This window comes from Eretmochelys imbricata, chromosome 28, assembly GCF_965152235.1.
Source record: "Eretmochelys imbricata isolate rEreImb1 chromosome 28, rEreImb1.hap1, whole genome shotgun sequence".
Classification (NCBI taxonomy): domain Eukaryota; kingdom Metazoa; phylum Chordata; order Testudines; family Cheloniidae; genus Eretmochelys; species Eretmochelys imbricata.
This window is the reverse complement of record NC_135599.1, coordinates 1,744,327-1,761,286: the sequence shown is the minus strand read 5'-3', so window position 1 is coordinate 1,761,286 and position 16,960 is coordinate 1,744,327. Positions and strand designations below refer to the sequence as shown.

General features: G+C 49.1%; 1 protein-coding gene across 1 annotated transcript; it reads right to left on the bottom strand.

Annotated features, from left to right (window-relative positions):
* Positions 1-1,475: 1,475 nt before the first annotated feature.
* LOC144258269 (uncharacterized) lies at positions 1,476-10,117 on the bottom strand. The gene is made up of 4 exons (XM_077806710.1): positions 9,947-10,117; positions 8,794-8,920; positions 5,573-5,686; positions 1,476-5,223 (listed from the first exon to the last, which is right to left on the bottom strand). Exons 1-4 carry the CDS (start codon positions 9,980-9,982, stop codon positions 3,617-3,619), a joined length of 1,884 nt encoding a protein of 627 aa, XP_077662836.1. The 5' UTR covers positions 9,983-10,117; the 3' UTR covers positions 1,476-3,616.
* Between the last annotated feature and the right edge of the window lie 6,843 nt (positions 10,118-16,960).

The window sequence follows — 16,960 nt, the reverse complement described above, 5'->3', positions numbered from 1 at the left end:
CAAAAATGATTAGGGGACTGGAACACATGACTTATGAGGAGAGGCTGAGGGAACTGGGATTGTTTAGTCTACAGAAGAGAAGAATGAGGGGGGATTTGATAGCTGCTTTCAACTACCTGAAAGGGGTTCCAAAAACGATGGATCTAGACTGTTCTTGTTGGTAGCTGATGACAGAACAAGGAGTAATGGTCTCAAGTTGCAGTGGGGGAGGTTTACGTTGGATATTAGGAAAAACGTTTTCACTAGAAGGGTGGTGAAACACTGGAATGCGTTACCTAGGGAGGTGGTGGAATCTCCTTCCGTAGAAGTTTTTAAGGTCAGGCTTGACAAAGCCCTGGCTGGGATGATTTAGTTGGGGATTGGTCCTGCTTTGAGCAGGGGGTTGGACTAGATGACCTCCTGAGGTCCCTTCCGACCCTGATATTCTATGATTTCTATGATCCCCCTGCCATGCTCCTCTCCTGGCAGAAGGCCCCTTGGAGCGGTAGGAACTGGATTGGGAGTGGGGGGCCCTGGGAACAGAGGGCAGCTGAAGTCCCTCAGATGTCTGGGAACTAGGCACTGCACAATGAAAGGGCTTCACACCCCTCACAGCTGGGACTGAGGGGCAGCAGCAGCTGGTAGGGTCTGCGACCAGGATTGGGGAAAAGACGAGCAGATGGGCCAGATCCCCAGCCGATGAAAACTTCTTTTACTCCAGTGATGACAACTTCTCTATTTTCCTCATGTCCTATTTAATCAGCTAACTTCCCTTTTTGTCATCTAGGAGGTACTGACTCCCCAGCATCCTCTATCTCACCCCTCACACACAGCAAAGGGTCATGCAGAGAAAAGGGGCCTGGGAGGGGGAAGAAATCTGCTAACTTCTTCCTGGGACTTTTCACTGGATTTTCTTGTCTTTCTCCCTCTTATAAAGACACCCAGCTCGCAGGGAGCAGAGCGTGGCAGGGCTGGAGGCTGCCCACTCTGCCTGATCCTCATTCTCCTGAGGACGGGAAAGGGCCTGGGATACCCTGCCAGCTCTGGCAAAGAGTGGGGAAGGGCAGGGCTGCACCACACCACATCCCCCGGCAGGACAGTAAAGAAGTTGTGGGGAGTAAAGCCCCTGGGGTGTTGGCATCTGGGCCAGGGGCTGCCCCATGGCTAGACTCTGTGGAGAGGCCGGAACTGGTGTCTGGCAGCTGTCCCGCAGCTGGGCTATGGGGAGAGGGGGGACTGGTGTCTGGGGGCTGCCCTGTAGCTGGGCTCTGGGGGGATGGGAGTGCAGGTGTCTGGGCTCTGGGGGCCCCACACAGCCCCCTCCAGCATCCCCCATCTGGAATTCGGTTATTGTAGGGGTTTCTTTAACTCTCTTTCTCCTCGGGGAATCATTTTTGCTGTTGTCTGTATTGTTGACATATTTGTTGACAGGTATTTTGAATAACTGAAACTGGAGTGATTATATTGTGTTACTTTGACAAATAAAATACACAAAATTTTAAAATAGCGTGCAGAATTTTTAATGTTTTGGTGCAGAATTCCTCAAGGAGTAATTAAAGGACAAAAAACATCATTAACAAGGAGTTAAGTGCCTGGTGGAATGTTGTCTGCCTGGAGAAGCTCAACTTCAGCAAAACTCACACGCCTGAAAAATAGGAAACTAAGAGATAAGGTTGCCCACACAACCTTAACTCTGCCTGCCCTCTTTCAGTTATTCCCCAATGTTCCCCCAAAACACAAACACATCTTCAGTCTGCCAACACCACAATGGCTAAAAGGCACAATCTCTTCCCCTCCATTTACAACCCTTCGAACCAGACCCCCAACATCAGCTGATCCTGACCAGACACAATCCCAGGGCAAGCCAGATGGGTGTGCTGGCTGGTCCTGGTCATGACAGTGACAGCAGAGAAATCCACCGCCATCCCACCCCTACTTAGAGATACCCTGCCCTTCCACCAACTCCCTACTCCTAAAAGCCTGTGTAGGTGAGCTCATTTTTTACTTGTGATGCTCTGAGCTCCCTAGAATCCAGCGGGAGCTGAGATAGGTTCCCACCCCCTACCCCCACAGCTGCTCTCATGTGAGAGCCAAAGGGTTAATACAGAGGGAGCCGATAAGGCTCCAACTTGGACTGGCTGATCTCCACCCAGATGCTCCATGGTTCTGACCCATGTGACTTATTGAAAGAGATGACTCATTATGGCTTTTATACATTTCATTAAAATGAACAAACAAATAAAATGAAGAACACAGCTCACTAAACGTAAACTATACTTAACACCACTCAACTAGCTCTGTATAAGTCACTTTCAGTTTCATATAAAATTAAATTCCAGAGCAGGTTACATCCGATAACTCAAAAATCAGCAGAGCAGATTCCCCTGTCACTTTCTCCTCTGATCCATTCAAACCTGTTTCACTCAACAGCACTTCATTATTATGGAATTGTTATTGACAAAACAAGAAAATTATCATCATATCAGGGAAAAACTGCTGACCTTCTCGTCTGCAAACGATCCCAGCTCAGCAGGAAAATTTCCACAAGTTGCTCTGTCAATAGACAGAAACTGAGATTTAAATGGGGAATGATCGCATGGTGTTTGGGATCCATGGAAATTCCCCATCCAGGTCTGGGACATTTTCATCTCCAGCCGTAACAAGTCGGATTTAGGATCAATTTGCTATGAAGTGCAGAGACTCTTTGGGAGGTGGGTGGGGGGGTAGATTATAAGTGGATAAGCTCCATTGTGGCTCAAACAGAACCCAGCGCTGCTGGAGTGAGCGGGCCTAGTGACGGTGATGGGGAAGGAGGGAATCCCGTCGACTCACCCCATTTCCTTCCAGTGTCACAGGGGCCAAAATGATACATTTGTCCCACTCCTGCTCCTCCTCTTTGTTATATTGAAATAGATTTTCAATAAGGAAAATGTTAAAAAGAAAAATACCTACTGCCCAGAACAACCTGGATCAGCGTGAGAACAACTGGGAATGAGACAATCTGTCGCCAAAGGGGGAACTTGGTGACTAACACTCGCTCTGCTAGAGCAGGGCCAGTATAAATGTGCTGCTCAGGGATTGTCCAGAGCAGGAACATTGGTGTCGATTAGGACAGGTCAAAGGGGAAGGTGCGAACTAACCCCAGCCCCTGGGCTATGTCAGCACTGCACATACAGCAGGGTGTTTACATTAGGATCACTACCTCCAGCAGACTGGAAAATCCTAGCGGAGACAAAGCCCAGGTCAATTTTAGATCACCCCTACCTGAGGTCACCCCTATTAACCCCACTTGAGGCTGATGGACACTCCTGGCCAGAAGGAGACACACTCTCATGACTCACAGGAGAAAGGAGTAGGTAGAAAGGACCATGGGTCACCCCAGAGAAGGGCGACCTGCAAAGAAAAAGTGGGCAACTCACCTGGGGGAGCTGAGAGAACAGGGTGACACAAATTTAGGGCTGTTTTCACCAAAGTCCCTGTGTAGGAATTAACAAATGTCTTTAAAAAAAAAAAATCTTTTCTCTGCCCTACACAAAGTTCTTATGGTGTGTCTCTATCCTGTGAAATCACTGATGTCTATTAAGGTGTGAGCTCCAGGTGAAACTTTTCCCTCTTTCACAGCATTCACAGGCTGCTCTCATGTGTGGATCCTCTGATGATTAATAAGGTCCGATTTAAAAGTGAAGCTTTTCCCACACTCAAAGCATTCATAGGGTCTCTCTCCCGTGTGGATCCCCTGATGTCTAATAAGGGATGAGCTCTCAGTGAAACTTTTCCCGCACTCGGAGCACTCATAGGGTTTCTCTCCTGTGTGGATCCTCCGATGTTTAATAAGGCCTGAGCTCTGAGTGAACTTTTTCCCACACTCGCAGCATGTATAGGGGCGCTCTCCTGTGTGGATTCTCTGGTGATTAATAAGGCCTGAGCGCTGAGTGAACTTTTTCCCGCACTCGCAGCACTCATAGGGTCTCTCTCCTGTGTGGTCTGCCTCACGTTTAAGAACGTTTGATTTCTCACTGAACTGTTTCCCCCACTCACAGCATTCATAGGGGCGCTCTCCCGGGTGGATTCTCTGGTGATTAATAAGGCTTGAGAGCTGAGTGAACTTTTTCCCGCACTCATGGCACTCATGGGGACTCTGCTCTGTGTGGCCTCTCTGATGTGCCCTAAGGTTTGATTTCTGACTGAACTGTTTCCCGCACTCGCGGCATTCATAGGGGCGCTCTCCCGTGTGGACCCTCTGATGTTTATTAACGTCTGATTTGAAAGCAAAGCTTTTCCCACACTCACAGCATTTATACGGTCTCTCTCCTGTGTGGATCCTCTGATGTCTTATGAGGGATGAGCTCCGAGTGAAGCTTTTCCCGCACTCACTACACTCATAGGGTCTCTCATCTGTGTGGCTTGCCTGATGTTTAGTAAGGCTTGATTTCTCACTGAACTGTTTCCCACACTGACAACATTCATAAGGTCTCCCTCCTGTGTGACTCTTCTGATGTTTCATAAATTTTGATTTCTCAATGAATTGTTTCCCGCACTCAGAGCATTCATAGGGGCGCTCTCCTGTGTGGATCTTCTCATGCTTAAACAGGGCTGAGCTCTGAGCGAATGTTTGCCCGCACTCACAGCATGTATAGGGGCGCTCTCCTGTGTGCATTCGCTGGTGATTAATAAGGACTGAGCTCTGAGTGAACTTTTTTCCGCACTCACAGCACTCATAGGGTCTGTCTCCTGTATGGATTCTCTGATGTCTAGTAAGGGTTGAACTCCGAGTGAAGCTTTTCCCGCACTCACAGCATTCATAGGGTTTCTCTCTTGTGTGGCTTGTCTGATGAGTAATAAGGTTTGATTTCTCACTGAACTGTTTCCCGCACTCACAGCATTTGTAGGGGTGCTCCCCTGTGTGGATCCTCTGATGTCTAACGAGGGTGGAGTTCAGAGTGAAGTGTTTCCCACACTCAGGGCATGTGTTTTTTCTCTCTCCTGTAGGTATTCCCTGCTGGGCTGTGATTTCCTTGGAGTCTTGGTGAGTCCCCTGACAATTAATGGATTTACCCACTTTCTCCCTGGGCTGGTTTCCCTGCGGCCTCTGTGGCCTGTGCTGGTTCTCACAGGCTTTCCCCTTCACACAACACCTGGACACATTCCCTTTCGATCCTTGCGATAATCCCCCGCGCGCTTCCACTTGCTCAGCATCTTCCTGCTCAGGATTCTGCTCCTCGTTCTCATTCACCATCCCAGCACCTGTTAGGACAGAGAGAGAAACCTCAGAAACAGGGGTGGAAAAGAAGGAAACAAACTGAAATTAGAGCTTGAGAGACAGGGAAAAAAACCCTGGTAGTGAATTCTCCTAAACTTTTCTCCACAGCAGCGAGAAGAGAGGATGTGGAGGCAGAATTGTATCCGTCAGGGAGGGAGCTGCTGCCGGGTGTCAATCAGGATGGGTAGGAAGCTGTGAGCGATAGCTGCCCATAGGGTGCAAGGCCTTCTGGGGATACTCCTGAACTCCGAGAGCTCCCAAGGCCTTTTTAGGGAGTCCCAGCTCACTCCTTCAGGCATGGAGCATTTTTGAATTGGTTTAATGATCCCTCACCTGCACACGCGCCGCTCAGGATCTCTCCTTCCTCAGAGCCCTGGAGATCCAGGAGCCACGGCTCCTCCCCTCGTTCCAGCTGGGAGATCACATCTGGTTTGGGAACGGGAAATCCTGCTCAGGGGATAGAAAACAAAGGAGATCAGGGGAGTTCATGGGACATTTCTTACAAAGAAGCAGCTATTGGTTTTAAACCAGTCTATTGTAAAGCAGTAAAATGCTTGGGGCAGCTTCCCAGGTGCTCCAAGGGGCAGGACAGATGCATTTAACTATCCCCATCTCTGCTGGGAACACACACAGCCAGACACTCCCGTGACATTGATCCAGAAAGGTTTAGCAACTAGCAGACTAAATTACCCAAACTTTAAAGTCACATGAGAAAAATATGTATTTAGGGCTATTCCTTATAAATAGCTAACGTAGCCATGTCCCATAGATGAGAGCTCTGAAATGCAAACCGGTTTTGTGAGAGAATTAGGGGTAATACTAATTCTGTGTGTTCACTTATAACTTGTTAGATGTTAACGATGTAAACAGACAGTTCCTGTCTGTCACTACACGTACTGAATCATAGCTCAAAAGGCAATATTAACATTTATATGAAACTTGGGTGTAATAATGTCTTTGTCTATATTTCTCTTTGAAGTTTGTAGTAAATTGTCTATGACAGTGGTGGGCAACCTGTGACCTATCACGGTAAACCGCTGGCGGGCTGCCAAACAGTTTGTTTACATTTGCACAACAGCTCCCAGTGGCTGCGGTTCACCGTTTCCAGCCAATGGGAGCTGCGGGCCGCCGCTTCCCACAGCTCCCATTGGCCAGGAACAGTGAACCGTGGAAACTGGGAGCTGTGGACGGCTGTAGAAATGTAAACAAAGTGTCTGGTGGTCTGCCAGCAGTTTACCCTGACAGGCCACATGCAGCCCACAGGCTGCCCACCACTGGTCTATGAACTGCTCAATGGAGAATTACCTTGGGCTGATGAATACAACTAGTTACCTGTGTATGCATAGGAAATAGGGGGGGTTATTTCAAGCCACAATGCCGCACCAAAAGAATGTGGGCTGTCAAGAGGCTGCACGAGAGCTATAAAAAGAACTCCTGGGCCCTGATCCTGTTATCTCAGATCTGCTTAAGCTTTGCCAGGGGAAGTTTGAGTTGCAAGGTTGAGGTCCTCAGCTCCAGTCTGGGTCACTCTGATATTGGGCACTGGACTGTGACCAATGCAACTAATTCTGGAAGAACTATTTACACCTTTGAAACTCATCATCTCTACTATGAAACTGACCTGAGAACTCGACTCATATCTGCATGGATAATGGTCTTTTAACCAAAGTACCGGGCGTGTAGACATTACTACAGCAATGGAAAGGGTTCCCCATTGCCATAGGTCATCCACTGACCCAAGTGGCAGTAGCTAGGTTGATGGACGCATTATTTTCTGTTTAAAGATCAATTATTCTAACTACACTAAAAGGCATGTGTTTATTCGAATTGTCTTGATATTTTCTGGGGTTTACGGGCATTCAGGGAAGGGTTATTGATCCAAATATGGGCTTATTTGATCACAAGGTTCCTGAGATACAGCCCTGCCACCAGAGGCAGCTTTTACAAAATCATCTTGCTCTTTTAACATTTCACTGCACACAGCTGGGGCTGAAACCACGATTCCCCTCGTTCCCTCACAGATCTCGGTCACTTGGCATTTATCTCAGTTAGTACGTAGTTAGTACGTAGCACTGCCTCTTTGGGAAACCAGGACTGAAAAAGTCAATACCTGTAGGATTTGGAATTTCAGAGCAGCACAAGCCAAACTGGTGAGTCACGGACATTGAAATGCAGACAGGCTGCAAGACTAAGTCCCTGTTAACTGCTAGAGGGTTTCCCGCAATCTGCTGTCACAGTAAAGGGTTGGCTCAAGGGGATGTGCTGTGGCCACTAAACCTGAACCACACCTGAGCCTTACCTCTGGTAGCTTTCACATAATATGCGTTGTGCATTTTTCTTACAGTCTGCTGAAATTCCTCTTGGAAGCTTTGCCCTCTGATTCCAACAAGTTTGGGTCAAGAGTAGTATTTTAAAGTGCCCTAATATCCACATGCAGAGTTTTGCTAGGTCTGCACTTAAAAGTTTTTCCAGCGTAGCTCTGTCAGTTTGGGGTGTGAAAAATCACACCGCTAACCAACACAGCTTGGAGAGCAAAAGCTTTAGGGTACACACAGTTACAGTGGCAAAAAAAGCCCAAACCACTACTGAATAAAATCAAAGTAATTAAATGCCCATAAACTACATTAATGCAGAGTTACAGTGGCCCAGTGCTTCCTCCTGCCCTCCCAGCATGTGGATGGGAGCTAAAGTTAAACCTCTGAAAACTAGGAAATGAAGAGTTAAAGTACATGTCCTAACTGCAACACAACCTTAACTCTGCCCCTTCCCTATCCCTGGAGTTGGCACTCGCCACTGGGAATGGTTCAGGAAGGCTGGTGCAAAGGTTTACAAATTACCAGGGAAGTGACAGCTTCAACATCTCAGGAAGTCTTTGAGTCAAGACTAGATGCCTTTCTGGAAGATGCTTTAATCCAACACAAGGCATTCAGCTCAACTTGGAAGCAAATGGACGAAATTTTCTTGCCTGTGTTATAGAAGAGGTCAGACTAGATAACCTAATCGTCACATCTGGCCATAAAAAACCCATGAATCTACAATAGATACAAGGAAGGACTAAGAGAACAAGCCACTGTTTGTGTTGTGTTGCACAGATGGGAATACCAGCATTTACCTGCATGCCCTCCAGCTGTGTGCACTCCGTCATCTCTAGCTAGAATTTGTTGCTGGAGGGATTACTGGGAGCAGCTTGGCAGAGCTGTGACTGGGATATGAAGGGGGGGTGCGTGTGAAACTTGGGGCACCAAGTTTGTCTCATTTCCATGCTGAGTGTTGTAGGTTGTGTCAGTGAAGGTGCACAAGGATGTGTTCTTGTCACATAGACTGTCAGCAGCCTGGTGGCATATGTGTAAAGAGAAGTTGTTAGACTTTGTGCTGTACTGCTCCTGTTCCCAAAGTGTTGTGTAGCAGGGGAGGGCAGAGGGTGTCACTGTGTGTGTCACTGGCACGCTGGGGTGATGCTGAAACAGGACAGAGTAGAGGTTGCATTCTGGGGCTGGTGTGAACCTTAACTCTGCATTTCCCCTTCCAAGAACTGAGGGGACAGGAATCCTTACCCAGCGAGCTCACATTCTCATAGTTCTCCTGCATGACGTCTCTGCAGAGGGCTCTCTGAGCAGGGTCCAGCAGAGCCCCCTCTTCCCTGGTGAAATACACAGCCACCTCCTCGAAGGTCACTGGTCCCTGAAAGAGTAAGAGTCCAACACTCAGGACCTGCTGCCCCACTCACAACCCCACTATTCGTGGGGGAGAGGAGCCAATCAAATTGGAGCTCCGGGAGGCTCGCTGTCAAAAGAGTTTCAACCCCCCACAAGGCTCCGAGCATCCAGGAAACACCAGGGTGAGGGGACGAAGAGAGAGCTCCTCGTCTCTCCCAGCAGATCCATCACACAGACTAACCAGAGACATGCAGGAGATGGGGCCCCGAGCAGGGTCTAGGGAGAGCTGCCTGGTAGGAAGAGAATGGAGCGTCAATCATTTTAAGAGAAATAGGGGAAGGATCTCCTTGGAACTGATGAGCCATATGGGATAACGAGAGAGAAAAGGGGAAGAACTAGAGAGAATCTGGAGCAGTGTGAGAGAGCAAAGTGGCACAAATAGGGAAAGGGTGCAATGAACTCATCCCCCCCCACTTCTCCTCCTGGGATTTCCTGGCTGCACAGAGACAATTCAAACGCCCGTGACCGACAAACCTCCCCCCGCCCTGCACCTCCGGTTTTTCCCCTTCCCCACACCCCAGGGGAACCCCGCCAGGCCCCAGTCTCTCCCCCCCCCCCAATCCCAGCCGTGCCGGGGCCGACCCCCGAGGGCTGCAGCGTCTGGGGCTCCCCAGGGCAGAGAGTCACTTTCCTGCCCGGCCCCAGCGCTTCCCCCGGGGGCTCTCGGGCACCTGGAGTCTCTGGCTCCGGAGCGGACGGGGGCAGAGCCCGGGGCTGGCTCCCCGCGGGGAACGGACCTGCCCCGGGCCCGATCTCCGGGCTTTGTTCTCCTGCTTCCTCCAGCCCGCCCCGCTCCCGGCTGCTCCTGCCCCTTCCTGTGGGTCCTGCAGACGCCGGGCCGGGCTGCCGCGCTCCTGGCCGGGCCCCGGCGTGCCTGTGAGTCGCGGAGCCGCTGCAGGGGCTGAGCCCGGGGCCTGGCTGGGCCGTGGGAGGCGGCGGGAGGGTCGGTGCAGGCGGGACCTTGCTGCGGGGGGGTCGGTGCATCCGTCACCTTTTTTCGGGCTGCGGGGGGGCGGGGCTCCTCCATCCCCGCGAGCTTTGGGCGAGCCTGCGGGGGCGGGTCGGCTGCTCCAAGCGCCCCAGCCGGCCCCCGCGGGGCTTGTGCGGCTCTGAGCCTCCGGCCCTGGCGCCAGACCGCGGGCGGCCGGTCCCGGGGGCTGCGAAGGCCGCCCCAGCCCCGCGGGGCCAGGGGGAGGCGCAGCCCGCGCGGGACGCTGCAGCGGGGCCCTAGTGCGCAGAGCCCCCGCTCCTTGCAAGCCTGGGGGGCGTAGTGTGAAAATCTCTGTTTTCGCAAAAGGAAAAGGGGAAGCTTTCGTGAGCTTATGCTCAAATAAAGTGGTTAGTCTCTAAGGTGCCACAAGTCCTCCTTTTCTTTTTAAGAATACAGACTCACAGGGCTGTTATCTGGAATCTCTGTTTTGGCTACTTAGGGGGCACGGAGCATGCTCAGTAACATCTGCGGAAGCCGCTGCCCTTCTGCCTGCCCTTCCTTGGCCCCCGGTTCTGCCGGCTGCCCTTCACCGGGCTCAGAAAGGGGCCAGGGGGCAGATTGGAGCGGGGGGCGGCCGGGGTCTGAGCGGGGGGGCGGGAATTGACAGGTCGGGGAGGGGGGTCAAGCAGCTGGAGGCAGGGTTAGGAGGGGGCTGAGGGCAAAATCGTGGGGGGAGGAACCGGGCGTAAGCTCCGGGGTGAGGCCTGCCTGAGGGTGAGGGGGGCAAAAGCCCGGCACAGGCAGAGGGGGGCCAGTTACACTCCAGTGCGATACCAGTGTTTGCAATGGGGGGGGGCAGAGGGGCTTCTTTATTTCCCCTCCCCCAGACACCACCTCCCAGCATGGGCTTCCCGGGGCTGGTGCTTCAAGGCCCAGGCGGGGCACAGCCCAGTCGCGGCAGCGTCTCCCTGTCTGATGTAGGGAACTGAGGTGGTGCAGTGAAATGTTTGACCTACACCCCCTCACCCCACCTGACTCATCAGTAACTGCTCCTGTTAGCACATTAAGACAGAGAGCAGTTTTTCACACTATGGGGGACTGAGCCGTCTCTGTGCAGCCAGGAATTTCCAGGGGGAGAAGTGTGTGTTTGGGAGGGGAGGTAATTGCATCCTTTCCCTGTTTGTGTCACTTGCCTCTCAAATACTGGTAAAAATTCTCTCTACTTCTTCCCCTTTTCTCTCTCGTTATCACATATACCTATAAATTCCCCCATTTCTCCTAAAATTATTGACTTCCCCTTCTCTTCCTACCAGGCAGCTTTCCCTAGACCCTGCTAAGGGCTCCATCTCCTGCATCAGTCTGTGGCTAGTCGGCGTGTATGAGGAGCTCTCTCTTCGTCCCCTCACCCTAGTGTTTCCTGGATGCTCTGAGCGTTGTGGGGGGTTGGAACTCTTTTGACAGCAAGCCTCCCAGAGCTCCAATTTCATTGGCTCCTCTCCCCCACGAATAGCGGGGTTGTGTGTGGAGCAGCAGGTCCTGAGTGTTGGACTCTTGCTCTTTCAGGGACTGGTGACCTTCAAGGAGGTGGCTGTGTATTTCACCAGGGAAGAGGGGGCTCTGCTGGACCCCGCTCAGAGAGCCCTCTGCAGAGACATCATGCAGGAGAACTATGAGAATGTGACCTCGCTGGGTAAGGATTCCTGTCCCCTCAGTTCTTGGAAGGGGAAATGCAGAGTTAAGGTTCACACCAGCCCCAGAATGCAACCTCTACTCTGTCCTGTTTCAGCATCACCCCAGCGTGCTAGTGACACACACAGTGACACCCTCTGCCCTCCCCTGCTACACAACACTTTGGGAACAGGAGCAGTACAGCACAAAGTCTAACAACTTCTCTTTACACATACGCCACCAGGCTGCTGACAGTCTATGTGACAAGAACACATCCTTGTGCACCTTCACTGACACAACCTACAACACTCAGCATAAAGAAAAGGAGTATTTGTGGCACCTTAGAGACTAACCAATTTATTTGAGCATGAGCTTTCGTGAGCTACAGCTCACTTCATCGGATGCATACCGATGAAGTGAGCTGTAGCTCACGAAAGCTCATGCTCAGATAAATTGGTTAGTCTCTAAGGTGCCACAAGTACTCCTTTTCTTTTTGCGAATACAGACTAACACGGCTGTTACTCTGAAACACTCAGCATGGAAATGAGACAGACTTGGTGCCCCAAGTTTCACACCCACCCCCCCTTCATATCCCAGTCACAGCTCTGCCAAGATGCTCCCAGTAATCCCTCCAGCAACAAATTCTAGCTAGAGATGGCGGAGTGCACACAGCTGGAGGGCATGCAGATAAATGCCGGTATTCCCATCTGTGCAACACAACACAAACAGTGGCATGTTCTCTTAGTCCTTCCTTGTATCTATTGTAGATTCATGGGTTTTTTATGGCCAGATGTGACGATTAGGTCATCTAGTCTGACCTCTTCTATAACACAGGCAAGAAAATTTCGTCCATTTGCTTCCAAGTTGAGCTGAATGCCTTGTGTTGGATTAAAGCATCTTCCAGAAAGGCATCTAGTCTTGACTCAAAGACTTCCTGAGATGTTGAAGCTGCCACTTCCCTGGTAATTTGTAAACCTTCCTTACTGAACTGTTTCCAGTGGTGAGTGCCAACTCCAGAGATAGGGAAGGGGCAGAGTTAAGGTTGTTTTGCAGTTAGGACATGTACTTTAACTCTTCATTTCCTAATTTGCAGAGGTTTAACTTTAGCTCCCATCCACATGCTGGGAGGGCAGGAGGAAGCAGTGGGCCTCCTTAACTCCACATTAATGTAGTTTATGGGCACTTAATTACCTTGATTTTATTTACTGGATTTTTTTGCCACTATGACTATGTGTAATGTAGAGCTTTTCCTGGCATAGCTATGTAGGGCTCAATCTCAAATTCATGGGTGCAATTTAGGTTCAATGGCCACAGCACATCCCCTTGAACCAACCTTTTACTGACAGCAGATTGGGGAAACCCTCTAGCAGTTAACAGGGACTTAGTCTTGCAGCCCATCTGTAATGTCAGTGACTCACCAGTTTGGCTTGTGCTGCTCTGAAATTCCAAATCCTACAGGTATTGACTTTTTCAGTCCTGGTTTCCCAAAGAGGCAGTGGGGGCTACGTACAGAGATAAATGCCAAATGACCAAGATCCGTCAGGGAACAAAGAGAACCATAGTTTCAGCCCCAGCTGTGTGAAATAAAATGTTAAAAGAACAAGATATTATACAGTAGAAAATCAGCCCTTATAAATCCTGAAACAGGAACCCAAGGAGGCAGCTGTCCATTTAGTTATTAATCCCAGTCACAGAACTTCACCCAGGCCATGCGATCCACACTCAGCCGCTTGAATATTTCAATTCTAACACCAATTTATTGCTCACATTTAAGCCACAACTTCAGAGCTTCCGTCTTAGACCTCACCAGTGTGTAGCTTCTGCTGGTGGCTTCTACAGATAAAACCTTAATACAGACACAGCCATTAATGTACAGAATTTTAACGTATGTATCCAGCAGCTCAGGTTCTTTGACCACTTTCACAGAACAAGGAGCTCAGTCATTTTGTAGGGCAGCATTTTAGTGTTATTTAGATTTGAGACTTATTCTTTTTAGCTCCTTCCTTCTGTGGATGTGAGAGGTTTCATACACCCATGCACGCACTGAGCCCCACTGTACCACTGGGTTAGAATAGAAAGAGTGGGATGGCTCCCACTTGATAAAAACAAAGTGTGACTTGCACTCCATATGTTTTATGGCAATATGCTAATGAGCGTATATATAATGTCACTGGAATATGCTTCATGCAAAAGGTCTCTTGTAAGGTACCATTACAAAGCTCATAATCTATTGAGTGTGGTCATCCCATTTGTGCATATGTTATTTCTAGGTCTGGACTCAGGAGAATAAGACAAACGTGTATCACTGATGTAAACATATTAAGTGGAAGCCATTCAGGGTGCTTCAGAATCAATCACCTGCACATGGCTCTGTTTACTTGCAAACCTTCCTAGGGTAGGTGCTGGGCAGCCTTGGAAGAATGGAGGCTGGGGTCTCACAGGATGTGTGACCATGTCACATGATACTGGAATCCATCTTAAACCTGGTCTTTTCCATTTAGAAGGAGGGGTAGGAACCCAGAGAGAGACAAAGGAGTCATGCCTTGGGCCAAAGCTATAAAAGGGAGTGGAACAGAACAAAGGAGGCTGCCAGTCATGAGAAATCCCCTAGTCACCACCTGAGCTGGAACAACCAAGGATTGTACCAGGGAAGAATTGGGCCCAGACTAGGAAGAAGTCTAGTCTGTGAAAAAAAGCTTATTGGAACATCTCTAAGGGTGAGATTTACCTGTATTCAGTTTCTTAATGTGTTAGGCTTAGACTTGCGTGTTTTGTTTTATTTTGCTTGGTAACTTACTTTGTTCTTTCTGTTATTACTTGGAACCAATTAAATCCTACTTTTTATAGGATAAAATCACAATTAACCCAGAGTAAGTGATTAATACCTGGGGGAGCAAACACCTGTGCATATCTCTCTATCAGTGTTATAGAGGGCGGACAATTTATGAGTTTACCCTGTATGAGCTTTATACAGAGTAAAACAGATTTATTTGGGGTTTGGATCCCATTGGGAGTTGGGTGCTGAAGACGGGAGCACTTGCTGAGCTGTTTTCAGTTAATTCTGCAGCTTTGGGGGCGTGGTTTAGGTCTGTTTTGTAGCAGGCTAGCTTGTCTGGCTCAACAAGGCAGGGTTCTGGAGGCCCAAACTGGCAGAGAAAATGGGCTTAGAGGTAAATTCAGCACGTCAGGTGACAGTCCCAAGGGGGTCTCTGTGACTGAACCCATCACACAAAGTCTGAAAAACTGAAATAGTAACAATCAGATATTGAAACTGACAAGTGATTCCAACTCTGCAGCTCTTTCAACTCCCCTGGAGTAGGAGCTAGAGCTGCAGTCAAGGAACCAGGCGATGGGGTCGCCGACTCAGTACTCCACATTCACAAGCTGTGTCAGGTACGAGGAGACAAGTCAAGGCTGGCACAGCCTGGTGTTGATGTTACAACTTCCTTCCCCAGAGGGGATCAGTCTGGGAGTCCTGGAATGTCCATCTTTCTTAGGCAGGTGCTGGTGCAAAAGAGCTTCCACATTTACCTTGGTCTTTATGGTTGAGGATTCCAGCTCACCCCACATTTCGGTCACTCCGCTGAAGTCTCCAGGCATGTGAGGAGTGAAAGACGCCTTGGTTACAGACACTGTGGCCTGATCCATGAGGCAGACTTTGGGCTATTGTCAGTTTGGAAGAGTCCGAATTAACCCAGCAGTTTTCTTAAAATATCGGTTGCTCCGAACCACAGGCACTGTGGAGGTTTGAACCCCAAAGCTCTCCAAAGTGAAAATACCAAGGACAGTTTTGGGGAGGTTTCCGTAGCCCGGCTTGAGGGTTAGAAGTCTGAGCTGTGACAATGGGCTTCGTTAAAGAAGGAAAAGGGGTCCCAGCTCCCATAAAAATTACAGGTGAAACAAAAAATAACAGAAAAACTACCTATTTGCTCATGCGTCCATTGCCACTTGTATTGGTGGGTTTGTTTGTTTTTTATTGTAAAGCATTTAGGCTGCTTTTGTAGATACGTGTTTATGATCTGTCCTCTTCCTAGAGTTCTGAGGAAGTTATGAGTATTTTTAAAGAGTGCAGACTGCATTTTAGGTTGCAATGAGGTCTTAATAAGTGCAGGATCAGGCTTGAAACTGCTGTCCAGTCCACACAGTGAACAAATTGAAAAAACACTTTGATCTTTCAGTCGTAGTGATCTGATGGGTAAATTACAGCAATCCAAGGTTAAAAGAAATAGATCTGTGATTTTATTTTGATTGGTATTGCTTTAAGAAGCTGCTTTCATGCTATTTCCGCTCTCTTAGGGCTTGGCTACACTTGCAGATGTAGAGCGCTGGGAGTTAAACCTGCTTTCAGAGACTGCAGCAGGGAAAACACTGCCCTGTGTTTACACTGTCAGCTGGAAGCGCACTGGCGTGGCCACATCAGCAGCTCTTGCAACGCCACAAAGAGTAGTGCGTTGTGGTAGCTATTCCAGTGTGCAAATGGCTGCAACATGCTTTTCAAATGGGGCGGCGGGTGGAGTGTGACAGGGAGTGAGTGTGTGTGTGTGTGTATGTGGTGGGAGAGAGAGTGGGTTTTGGGCGGGGTGAATGTGTCAGCATGCTGTCTTGTAAGTTCAGACAGCAGCAGACCCCCCTCCCCCCCCACATCACACACACTCACAACAGCAGCATTCCACAGTAATGGTTGCTTTGTCCCAGAGCAGATAAGCAGCCAGCTGTCAGAAATGGAGCATAGCCGCATTCCTGTAGCCGATTTCAAAACAGTGACAAAAGTGGCCACTTGATTTGGGGGATTATGGGACGTTTTATGAGGCCAATCACCGCGCAGTAATGCAATACCTCGTTCACGCTGGTGCCCGGGCGTTTCAGCCGGGGCGCAGCAAGCGTTATGCTTCTCGTGAAGGTGGATTACCAGGACTCCCATGCATAGACGTTTGCAGGATTGGGGCTTTAGCGAATGAATACTGGCGCAAAAGCATGTGGCTAGGCCTAGCTCATGACATTGGCACGGTTACATTTCAGACAAAGTTTACATGGGTGTTAATGGCTTAAGGTTAGAAAGACAAGGATTCTTTCAACAACATAATTTTTTTGGAGTGTTGTAGGTATCTGAAAACTGAGATCTTGATGATTTTTTTAAAATATCCTGTGTTAATAATTAATACATGATAAATTGTTAAAACTGGAAGAACTTTACCATGGATGCTGTTTGGCCTTTCAATTAGAGTTGGATTTCAGAGAAGTGATTCCCATTAAGTTTTAGAATTTGTCTGGGGAGAGGTATTAGCAAAGATCTGGCCTTAATGCTTTCCATCTGGTATAGTTCTGGCATGTCAGAGTACTCCCATTGACTCAGAAGTAGGAATAGGTGTTTTGTAGGATGAAGACCTTACTTGCAAGCTCTCTGAA

Excerpts from the sequence above, each read along its gene's own strand:
- LOC144258269 (XM_077806710.1), bottom strand. The coding sequence starts at position 9,982 with ATGGAGGAGCCCCGCCCCCCCGCAGCCCGAAAAAAG. Across the intron at positions 8,921-9,946 it reads CCCCCGCAGCCCGAAAAAAG|GGACCAGTGACCTTCGAGGA; the intron begins GTGACGGATGCA and ends TTACTCTTTCAG. Across the intron at positions 5,224-5,572 it reads CCTGAGCGGCGCGTGTGCAG|GTGCTGGGATGGTGAATGAG; the intron begins GTGAGGGATCAT and ends CTGTCCTAACAG.